The sequence below is a fragment of the Octopus bimaculoides genome, chromosome 2 (assembly GCF_046866305.1).
Source record: "Octopus bimaculoides isolate indiv1 chromosome 2, ASM4686630v1, whole genome shotgun sequence".
Lineage (NCBI taxonomy): Eukaryota > Metazoa > Mollusca > Cephalopoda > Octopoda > Octopodidae > Octopus > Octopus bimaculoides.
The window spans coordinates 90,837,745-90,850,366 of NC_142929.1; the positions used below are offsets into that span (position 1 = coordinate 90,837,745).

At 35.5% G+C, this 12,622-nt stretch overlaps 1 protein-coding gene across 7 annotated transcripts in view; it reads right to left on the reverse strand.

Annotated features, from left to right (window-relative positions):
• The window catches only part of LOC106874430 (1-phosphatidylinositol 4,5-bisphosphate phosphodiesterase epsilon-1), a 1,217,386-nt gene that overhangs the window by 52,754 nt on the left and 1,152,010 nt on the right, over positions 1-12,622 (reverse strand). For all 7 annotated transcript variants that reach the window (XM_089347149.1, XM_052978429.2, XM_052978428.2 and 4 more), the window contains 4 exons: positions 10,608-10,771; positions 6,569-6,724; positions 2,546-2,648; positions 6-208 (listed from right to left, as the gene is read on the reverse strand). In XM_089347149.1, the coding sequence (XP_089203275.1) occupies positions 6-208; positions 2,546-2,648; positions 6,569-6,724; positions 10,608-10,771 (626 nt within the window). The remainder of the gene's footprint in view (positions 1-5; positions 209-2,545; positions 2,649-6,568; positions 6,725-10,607; positions 10,772-12,622) is intronic.

The window sequence follows — 12,622 nt, forward strand, 5'->3', positions numbered from 1 at the left end:
CTTACATCTTTCCCAGCATCAACTTTGGAGACATCAGAAAAGTCTTTGACTTTCGCTAGAAGCGACCGCCGTTTGCCAAGAATATCAGCATTAAGGTCTATGTTGTTGCACTGATCCAGTTGGTCTTCTTCCAATTTAGAATAAATGAATAAAGTTGCTAGTTCAGTTGGCTGATTTAGAGGATTGCGTAACCGAACATGTCGATATCCTGCAATAAATGAATGTTTTATCAAATATACTTAAATATAGAAAACATTTAGATCTTTGTATATCATTTACACAACCATATGATTTTCTTATCAAATAATCAGAGTGAGATGATACACATACACACATTTAACAGTAGATCACATTTCTACCCTAACTCCTCCTTCATTCTACCCTACCTTCCATCTTCCTTCCATCCTTAATATGTCCAAGGAATTCAAACTGTCACAAACTCTAACCACCGCAACTAGATAAAATCTCTGTTGCAAATAATTTTTTCAATTAGCAATTTATCTCCAATATTTCACCCACATAATTCTGATCTCCACACCAAATACCCTTTTACTTCTGCAGCCAGTACATAAGATTCATGATTATACTCTCTTTGATAAAATATTATTTGCAAATGGAGTATAATTTCTCATTTTTCCTTTCTTATTTAGAAACATTTGTTATAGATGGATTCATCGATAAGTTTATTTATCTCATTTTATTTCTTCTATCTTAAATTTATATTATTTTACAGCTATTCATTCATTCTTAAAAGTCACATATAAACTCAATTATATATATATATACACACACACTCACGCACACGTGTGTGTATGTATGTATATGTATGTGTATATACATCATCATCATCATCATCATCATCATCACCATCATCGTTTAACGTCTGCTTTCCATGCTAGCATGGGTTGGACGGTTTGACTGAGGACTGGTGAGCCAGAGGCTGCACCAGGCTCAATCTGATCTGGCAAAGTTTCTACAGCTCGATGCCTTCCTATGTAGAAAATGTGTTTGTGTATGTGTGTGTATACATATATGTATATGTTTGTGTGTGCATGCATGCGCACACACACACACACACATATACATACATGCACATAGTGAAGACAGCTGCATAAAGTAGTGCCAACTGCTTAAAGTGGATGGAAGATGACAGGACTGAGATGACTGGTGATTTGCTATGCTCAAAAAGACCCATCTTACAGCAGAAATGATATCCTAAAATCACCTTGGTTATGTTTGTTCATGTGTGTGTGTGTGTGGGGGGGGAGCCTCTCTTCTCTCTCTTTCTCTCTCTCTTTCTGCTCTGTGAAGTATTTTACCCTCATCTCATCCCTTAACACTCATCAATCTCTATGGTACTACTCAGCTGTTGATATCACCTGAGAGCAGAATAGGCACATATTACACCCTCCCCTCTTTTCCGGTTTCTTCCTTCCCTTGGAACCACTTCCACTTCACATTATCATTTGTGTCAACACTTTCTCCCCCAGTCACCTCCCTCTTGTGCCTTCAGCCTTTGCTCTCCTCTGCTACACTCCATTCATAACACCTCTCTTCCATGCTATTGCTCTCAGTGAGCTCTCACATCTACCGTCACACCCCAATTACCATAGAACTCTCCCTACTCTGAGCCACTCCTATATTCCCCACCATCATTTGCTACATTCACCTCTACCCCCATATTTCTCCCTCTTCCACCCCTGCAGTCTACTTTATGTTGAGATGCTCCAGCATCCTGCCACCTCTTCTGTCTTAATTCCAGTTTTCCAACTCTTTGGCTCTATCCCTATCATTACAAAACATCTGGGCTTGTTCTTCTCTCACACTCTAATCTCACAATGCATGGCATAAACCATTGCCTACCCAACACTCAAATACTACACCTCTCCCCACTGCATAGTTAAAGAGGCTCTTCCTTCTTTTCCTTTCCCTTCTTTTTTCTTCCTTTCTTTTCTTGTGAGTTACTTGGCAACCTCACTAGTGTCAGTGGCGGGACAAAAGCACCCACTACACTCTGTAAAGTGGTTGGTGTTAGGAAGGGCATCCAGCCATGGAAACCATGCTAAAGCTGACACTGAAACTCAGCATGGCCTTACAGCATGTCAGATCCTGTCAAAATCATGCAACTCATGCAAGCATTGGAAATCATCATATTGATGATGATGATGCCTACTACAGACATGAAAATTTCAAAGTAACAGAAACAGTGCTTGTCTGCCATCAAAATATTAGACTTTTACTGAATTATTAATCTGTTACCCTGCCTTGAAGGTTATCAGATAATTTTTAAAACAATTTAAACAATTAGAGCAAAAGGCCAACAGCTTTGGGGATGGTGGTGGGGGAGTAAGTTGATTTATATTGATCCCCAGTGCCCAACTGTTAGTATTTTATCAACATCAAAAGGATGAAAGGCAATGTTGAACTTGGCAGAACTTAAACTCAGAATATAAGGAGCTGGAAGAAATGCTATATTCTTTCTGATGTGAATAATAGACATGAAACAAACCAAAACATTATTATCATGTTATGTCATTTATCTTACCAGGACGCAAATGTTTGAGTGGAATTATTCGCTGCAGGACCATATGGCCAGTACTGGTGTCAATGACGAGGAAACGGATGAATGCCAGATCAACAAACATAATCTAAGGAAAAAAGAATATAGAATAACAATGATGATAATGATAGCAGTAACACAAATCGAATGGCTGTTAATATAAGAATTATATTTTAACATAGTAGAAAATAAGAGTTATGCAAAGTGAATACATGTGTTACCTGCATATGAAAGTGTATTTACATGGTTGTGGCTGGTGTCATGTAAATAGTACCCATGCCGGTGGCACGTAAAAGCACCCCTTACACTCCTGGAATAGTTGGCACTAGGAAAGGCATCCACCTCTAGAAACCATGCCATATATATATATATATATATATATATATATATATATATTGCTTAGGCATTGTGAAACTAATAACCTGGTGTAGAACTCAATATATATATATGCTTCAGAATGAAGTATTAGCTGAGTACAGAGTGGTAATAAGAAAATAAGACGACAAAGGAATAAACGATTGTCTTATGAACTTCATTAGCTTACAGCTGTTTCTGCATTAAGATACAGTAGACTCAGAGTTGAGTGCCTGAGTAACACCTTGTAGCCTCCAAGGCTCTGATGCAGTTATAAGATGGTTAGTCAAGCACTCAACTATGAGTCCACTGCATCTTTTATAGCAGAAACAGTTGCAAGCTAATGAAGCTCATAAGATAATCATATTTTCCTTTGTGTTCTCATTTTCTTATAGATATAAAACAATGTGTGCCTACATAAAAAGCATGAGGAGAAGCTGATGGTGATATGTGTGTGAATGTTATTTCCACATATCCTCATTAACACTACCACAGCCAAAACAGTGTCTTTTTTTTTATATTCTAAGGTAAGCAGAAGTCGCATTGTTTCAGCAGCTTTATTACTTTTGATATATGAAGACCAGTGGGATGAAAATATCTTAATTGAAATGCAGAAAAACTATTTTGCTGTAAAAAAATTTACCTCAACGAGTTTCTTCAAACCCATGTTAGTATAGAAAAATATTTGTTTAAACAATGATGATATTGATTATGTGTGTATGGATATATTTACACACACACACTATAAATATATATATACAAATGCATACATACACATATATCATATATATATACAGGGTGTTTCAACAAATTTGATGTCATTTCACAATCTAATAACTTTGTCAATTCTTGTTCAAATGATTTCAAAGTTTAACAGCATATGTAGAAACAGGTCAAAATTTTATGTTTAGTGTTTGATATGTTTATCTTTTCAGGTATAGAAATGGCATTCACTGGAAGAGAAAAGACATTTTGTGTGTTGGAGTATGCTCGAACACAGTTGAACAGTACTGTGCTGCTTGTATTTGTGAGAGAGTTCTCTAAAAAAGTCACCAATAGCAATGCAGATTGGACATGGCACAAAAAATTCAGAGAGGAAGGCTATCTGTGCAAGGCAAAAGGATCTGGACGGCTACTAACATCATAAGAGGCGGTCAAGCAGGTTTGCCAGAAACTCTTGTGAAACCCCGAGAAGTCTATAACAAGAACAAGGCTGGAAACCTGGATTCCTCCAACGACCATTTGGTGCATCTTGAGGAAACACTTGCGAATGAAACCCTACAAGCTGCAGTTCATTCAGGTGATAACTGAAGATGACAAGTGAAAGCACAGACAGTTCTGTGTTGATATGGAAGAGAAACTTGATGAAGTCAAGTTCAAGGAATGTCTTGTTTTCAGTGATGTGGCCACATTTCATATGAATAAGCATAATGTTCGCATTTGGGGTGAAGAAAATCCCCATGTCACAATTGAGCACAAGAGGGACTCACCAAAAGAGAATGTGTTCTGCGCCATCTCCAAGAAGCATCTTCATGGCCTGTTTTTCTTTGAAGGAGATGTGACTGGCGATGTTTATCTGCAAATGCTTCAGAACTGGCTAATGGATGAGCTCATTGCAAATGAACATGAAAACTTCATTTTTCAACAGGACGGAGCTCCACCACACTGGAAGCTCACTGTGCAAGCTTATCTCAATGATGATCTGTAAGGGAGATGGATCGAGTGTGCTGGTGATGAAGACAATGTGCTGTTGAAATGGCCACCACGTTCACCTGACCTGACACCTTGCGATTGTTTTCTCTGCGACTATGTGAAGGGCCTGGTCTATGTCCCCCATCTTCCTGCAAACTTAGAGGAACTCAAGCACAGAATCACTACCACACTGGACACTGTTACCCAAGACATGCTGCAGCATGTTTGGGAGGAGCTGGACTACCGACTTGACATGTGCCATGTCTCAGGTGGTGTGCATATTGAACGTTTGTGAAATCGTTCATGGAATCCACATACCTTTGAATTTCTCATTCAAATTTGGAGGAATAAATCTTTTGTTGCCCAATATTAATCCTGTTTAGTTTGATTTGCTTTGACTATGTAGTTTCTGTGATATTTACATCTCAAATTATATCAAATTTTTTGAAACACCCTGTATGTATGTATGTATGTATGTATGTATGTATGTAGGTATATATATATATATATGTATGTATGTATGTATGTATGTATGCATGTATGTATGTATATATAGGCATACATACATATGTCCTCATGTATAAATATATTCATAAATACACACACACACATAATAATGGATAAAAGGAAAAAAATAAACCAGGATCAAAGAGAAAGTAAGTGAAGTGAAATTGCCAAATGGGTGGGTAATTTTAATATCAGCTGTTGGATTGTCACTATAAATCCACTGCAGGTAGCAGTTCTTGTCTCTGGATAGACTGTTATATTATGAACCTCACTTCACCTAATTATTGGTAATAGGTTCCAGTGCCATTGGGAAATTATCTGCAATAGATTATTGTCTTATCCAGAAGAACATTTTGCCAATCGTTTCTTTCTTTATTTTAATTCTATAGTGCAGTTGGTGGAACCAATTATTTGTCTGTTGTAGCCAGAGTAGCAAGGGAGTGTCAGTTAATATATATGTATACATTGTCTTTCAAGTCCCTTCCACAAGGTGTTGGTCACTCTGAAGTTACAGTGGAAAACAACTTTCCCAAGATGCCACACTGTGGGATTGTACCTAATTCCATGTTGTTGTGAAGCAAATTTCTTAACCACAAAGCCATACCTAATAAGATCAGAATGAAATATCAGCTTTATATATCTTTGGTGTTGATCAGTGGATTAACTTCACTTTGTAATACAAATATAAATACATAGAGACACCAACTTATTCTTAAACATACCCACAAGCACATACATACACATGTGTATGTGTGTGTATAAACGCACATACACACATATATAAATGCACTTACATAAAAATGATAAACATATATTTACACACGTGTATATATATACATCTATTTACATGTATATGTATGTGTACATATATACATACATACACACACATGCACACACACACACACACACACACACACACACACACACACACACACACACACACTCACAATTTAATTTAACATTACTTTCTAATAGGAGAGAGAGCATACTAATGTGGTCAGTACTCCTTGTTGACAGAATCATCATGTTTTTTTTTTATCCCATCACTGTCAGTATGATGTTTGAATATGATATCAAATATGTTTGAACATAATATCAAATGTTTGAACATAATATCAAATATATTTGTATGAAGTATCAAATAAACCAGCTGCAATTATTTTACAGTGCAGGAGAAACCAATAACAATTTAATGACTACAGTGGAGTGCAAAACTAACTGTCAATTAATTGGCAAGTAGTTCATTAACCGAAGTCATTGAAATCTTAATTCATATGTACCAAATTAAGAGAACTGTCCAAAGAAATCAACAAATTATGGAGAGTTAGCAAGTTAGCAGAGATAGCAATCACAAAATGGAAGAAAATTAAAAAAGATAGCACATGAATTGCAGCCATTGAAAATTATGGTCAACTAGTTATAATATTCTTGAGTATAGCCATAAGATTTACGCACCTGAAAATTGAAGACATCATTCCATATAGGGTTTAAGGCATTACGTTGTATAACTTTGGTTTTGTGTTTTGTACAGTCAACAGGAATACCAATGATTTCTACTTCCACTTGTGTGTGGGCACTCAGACTTGGATTTACATACTGACCTGAGATCAACTAGAAATAAATAAATTCCACTATGAAAGTATTTCATATTCAGTTATAGAACTTCACATATTTATTAAATTGTTACATAGAGAAACAGGAAGAATTTAAGAAATTGTATGTAAATGCATATGTTTAATATTAAGGACTATAGTTATTTGAAAATGTCTTTTGCAAAGAAATGGATCTTACAAGTGGAGAATTAATCAATGAGTATTCCCCTCTTTGTTTTGTAAAAGCAAACTTCTAAGGCTGAACTTGTTAAATAATGTAGAAGAATCTTTAAGGAGATGAACCATTTTTGTCAAAAAACAATGGTTCTCAACCATTTGTAGTTCAGTACCCATTTTCATGAAATGGTATTTTACAACTGCCCCTCCCGAGGTAAACTATAATACTCCCTGAAAACTCCTTAAATGATTATTTCAATCAAACAGAAGCTAATTTTGTGTAGTGGTTTATTATCCATTTTTTCCCCTTATACTAAATTATTCAGCATGTATAACTTTACAGATGTTTGTGTCAACTAGTACTCTCATGTTAAATTTTTATAAACATTACTAAAGAACATGAAGACCTACAGAACAAAATTATATTGGATCTGGCACTTCATCAGTCATGTCTCTACTCACTTTTAACACAATTCATACTTACACTCTAATTCCAACTAAGATACTTTTTGAAAAAAATGTGTTTAAAATATGTTGTACTCGGTTTTAAGTATTGTATTCCCAAGAAAAGTCATGAACTCTTCCAAATAGCTAAAACTCATCTATAATGTTCTCTTGACATTTACATCCCCTTTATAAGCTCACCACATTTCCCAAGGGTTTGCTGCAGCCTAAGTTAAGAACTACTACTAGATTAATCCTTTAGCATTCTGATTACTCTGTCAAATGTAATGCTTATTTTGAATTAGCCATGACTTATTGTGTAGTTTTAAGATTTTGATGAGATGATTATTTATTTTTAGAGTGACATTGCAGGATAAGGTGTAAGAGGCTGGATCTAGTCAGTTTGAACATAAAATGAGCAGAATATTTGGGTCGGATATGGCCAGTTTAAATGCTAAAGGGTTAAAGAGTTTGTAATCATAATTCAAAGATGCATCAACTTAATATCTTCCCCCCCCCCACCCCAACAATAAACCACTTGAGTCCTTCTGGATACTAATATCCATATTTTCCAAGTAGAAGCTGATTTTTCTAATTTATCTTCCCTTTAATTCTGATCAAGCTCAAAGTGTAATTTATTCTTCATTTTCAAGAATTTTCATGGAATACATCAAATGCAATCTTGTGCAAATGTGGAAAATTGTTTGACCAGCTCAATATAGCAGATAGTATCTTTAACAAACTGCTTAACATCTTAAAAACTAGAACCATGTCTGAAGTCTTTTTTGATAGACATATTTAACTATGTTAATTAGTTACTGTGTTTAATCATATTCAACTTTCCCAAAGATCTACTCTAGAAGAATTAACACAAGCTTCATAACTATCTATTGATATGCTTAATTCTTTATCAGAACTTTTTAAAACACCCACTTCTGCACTGAACATTTGTCATTCAGGGTTTTCTCCTTCTATCACTGAGAACCCATCACAATGATAACAATTCTAAAACTTAAATTGATTAATTATTTTCTTTTCATGATGCTAATTTCCTGTCATCTCTTTCTACGAGTTTAAGCAGATGTAGTACTATATAAATAATATTACTTATTCAGTCATTCTCTCATTTATTAATGTATTTTATAACATAAATCCAGCTGCTGTATTAATATTTCACACAAGTTTCTTTTAGATCAAGCCATTATTGTTCTGGCACTGTATTTCAATAATGATATTCAAAAGTAAAGTTTTAACATCATATTTTTGTTTGAAGATGGTTGGCACATTTCCATCACAATAGATTATTTATATTCTCACAGAAAAAAGCATGTTTTTACTCTACCAAACTGTAGTTAATTCAGGTTCTTAGAGAAATAACAGTTGTTATTGGATGGAATGAAACACTAGTAGAATTAAAGACCTGGTGTTTGATGATGTGACATATTTAATACATGGAAACTCAGTTTATTTGAAGTTACTAATTGATTTATTTGGTCAGTACTCTTGCAAACTGATTAGTAGTGCAGAAGAGGCAGAATGAGGAGACATCAAGTCTGTGGGTCAGAAGATGGAGGATATTGATAAATGGCTTAATTTTAGTCATTAGGGTGGTCTTTTTATGTAGTCCAGGATGTCTGTCTGTTTGTGGCAACACTGTCCTAGTTATGAGAGCAACAACAGCTTTGCATATACAGATGATTTCATTCCTCTATAATCTTCCATATCCTCCACAGTCAAGCTAGATATCACATACCAAACCTACACTAATTTTATGAAGGAACACCTCAAAAGCATCCTCTTGGGGAGACATTGTTAATCCTCCCTCATTCAACAACAAGAATGTGCATGCCTAACACTGCATCTCACTGTACTTTAAACATGAGCAGCATGTAACAATAGTCCTTAAGTCATTCCAAATGTTAAGCCTCAGCAAGCTCAGAGGAACATCTTTTTCTGTAGTAGAAGGGACAAGGAGAAATTACAGCCCTTCTGTTGCCCAATGGTTGCTGAATGCTGGTCCTTGAAAGCTGACTTGAACATGAAGTACATTGACATCCTTCATAAGGCTTCTCCTGTATGAACATTCTGAAACATTTAATCTAAATCTGTTTTCGAAAACTTTAGCTGATCCCAAATAAAACCCCAAAGTTACCACTAGCAATTAACTACTCCTTACACTTTGCATCTAAAAGAAGTCATTTAACTGATAATGAACACTATGATGTAGTTGTAATTTATCAATTCATTAGTTCCACATCAAGTGTACAATCTAGGAACAGAAATGATCCCTCTAAGGCCTCCGCATAATTTCCATTAACCAAATTTAAACCCAACAAGGCTTTGTTTATTCTCAAACTGTGAGAGAACACACTTGCTCTAACTAATACCAAGTGGGATTAAAATAAAAAAACATGTAATTGCAAAGTGATGTTCTTAGCCATTAGAGCATCAGAGAATGTTTTGTGTATTTGTTCTGGCTCTCAGGACCTGAGTTCAAATCCTGCTGAGATCAACTTTGTCTTGCTTTCTTTTGGTGTTAACAAAATATCAGTCCAGAATATGGGTTAGTGAAACTGTAAGAACATCAGACTGGATATTCTGTGGTAGTTATTCTAGTTTCTTTTTGCATTTTCAGTTCAAATCCTGCTTTGGACTGCTTGGAGGATAGACTCAGTCTATCACATTGTTTAACACCATCACCTGGTGCTGTGAGTTTCTTTAGCTGAGTGTAAGCATTCAGGTCAGGTCTCTAGTTTGAGGATACTTTCCTCTCTCTTGTCCACTTATCTCAGAGGCCCTCTGAAGGGTCATGGGTACTGCTTTCCCTCCTGACTATAAAAGATAAAAAGAAAATGACATGCTTGCACCCATGTCTCTTGTCCTAATGTTGTAAATATGTCATTGCTCATAAATGTTGAGATGGTTGGTACAGGAAAGTGTTGGACTAATTTTAGTTACGTCTTAAATTTTGAGTTCAAATTTTGCATGTGTTCTTTTGCTTATGTAAATTATGCAGCTGTAAAATGTAAATTGTCCTTAACCTATATAAGAAATCTTCACTTGTTTTGCTGATTTTATTTATTTATTTATTTATTTATTTATTTATTCTCTTATAGTAAGCCAGATCAAAAGCATTTTTTAAAAAATTCTTTCTTGAAATATTTTATTCTAAACATTACTATAAATGAGAAAAAACTTGACATCAAAACATCATGCCTTGGTTAAAAGGAAATTTCTGAAACTGTAAGAAATTGTTAGCCTGACTTAGAAAGAACACTTACATGAAGTGTGAGCACCGTTGCATGAATCCCATCAAATTCTTTATCAAATGGACTGAATCGTGTGTACATTACATGATTCTTATCCCACATAACTTCAGGTTTCAATACTAGTCCACATTTTCTATTCTGTTCAAACAATGTCGTATTCAGTGCCATGGCTGTATCTGAAAATAAAAGGGGAATATTTTCATATTAAAGTTAATCACTATTCTTTTGAATTATTTTCCAATTAAATGACATGAGATTAATTATGATGGAAGGTAATTTTTAAACCACATCAATATTCTACTATATGTAAGCTGTTTGGAGTTTTAGAAATAAGAGATACTAAGAAGGCAATTACTATTTTCCTTTTCATTATATATCTCTTGTTTCAGGCAGACATAAATAAGGGCTCTGCAAAGTTTTGTAAAGAAGGGCCATCATTTATTGCTATTGTTGTCATATTGTCCCAAGTCAGCTCTGATGACCTACATCATGCACAAAGCTTAATCATTATGTGTCATTCCCAAATTTTCTATACCTCCGCCTAACAAAAGATCATACTACACCTTATTTTAATGTATGTACTTTAAGGGCTGGGGAACCAGCACTAATGACTTCTTTTCAATAACTTTAATGCTTGTAAAAGTTAGGTATCCTCAGACTGGAGACTTGGATCAAATGTTTGGACAATGGTGAGCTGTTGTGAGTAGCTGGTGTGTATCAGTTATGTAAGAATGTGTACTATGTTGTTTTATTGGAGGTGAAACTTGGCTGGCAGAATCAATAAAGAATTGTGTAAAAAAATGCCTTGCAGTATTTCTTCCAGTATAGGTCAACTTTGCTTTTCATCCTTTCAGAGGTTGATAAAATAATACACCAGTCAAGTACTTGGGTTGATGCACTTGACTAACCCCTTCTCACTAAAAATCACTGGCCTTGTAACAAAACTTGAAATCATCATCATCATCATTATTATTGTTAAGACAGCGAGTTGGCAGAATTGTTAGCACACTGGTGGCATTTCGTCTGTCTTTACGTTCTGAGTTCAAATTCTGCCAAGGTTGACTTTGTCTTTCATCCTTTTGGGTCAATAAAATAAGTACTAGTTGAGCTCTGGGGATCGATGTAATCGACTTAACCCCTACCCCGAAATTTAAGGCCTTGTACCTATAGTAGAATATAAATGACTAACCTCTTCCCCTTGAAAAAAATTGCTATATTTAGAGCACTTAGGCACACTTAGTGTTGCCCTGTATTATTTGTAATTTTGTCACAGGACATTTCATTATTAGCAATTCCTCACGTCTATATTTTTCCTCATCTGTGAAGTCAAGTGCTCTGTTATCATTTCAGTAATCCTTCTATCTAGTTTTAAATCTCTAAATAACAATACTAACACCATTTGATATATGAAATCTGCTCAAAGATTACAAATATTGATTCATAGGTGCAGGCATGGCTATGCAATAAAAAGCTTGCTTCCCAACCACCTGTTTCTGGGTTCAGGCTCACTGTATGACACCTTGGGCAAGGGTCTTCTACTATACCTTCAGACTGACCAAGTCCCTGTGAGTAGTTGGTCTTTGGAAGGGCATCCAGCTGCAAAAAAAAACCATGCCAAAACTGACCTCACCTGTGTTGTTGTCACATAAAAAGCACTCAGTCCACTCTACAGGGTGGTTGGTGTTCGGAAGGGCATCCAGCTATAAAAACTATGCCAAAACAGACTGTAGCCTGGTGTAGTCTTCCACCAGGCCAGCTCTTGTCAAACTGTCCAACTCATGCCAGAATGGAAGATGGACATTGATGGTGATGATGATGATGATGATGATGCATGTATGTGTCTTTGTGTTTGTTCCCACCACTGCTTGGCAACAGTTGTTGGTGTGTTTACATCCCCGTAACCTTGCAGTTCAGCAAAAGTAACCAATAGAATAAGTACTAAGCTTAACAAAAAAATGAAAATAAGTATTGGGGTGAATTCATTTGACTAAAAATTCTCCAAAGCACTGCCCCATCATGGCTGTAGT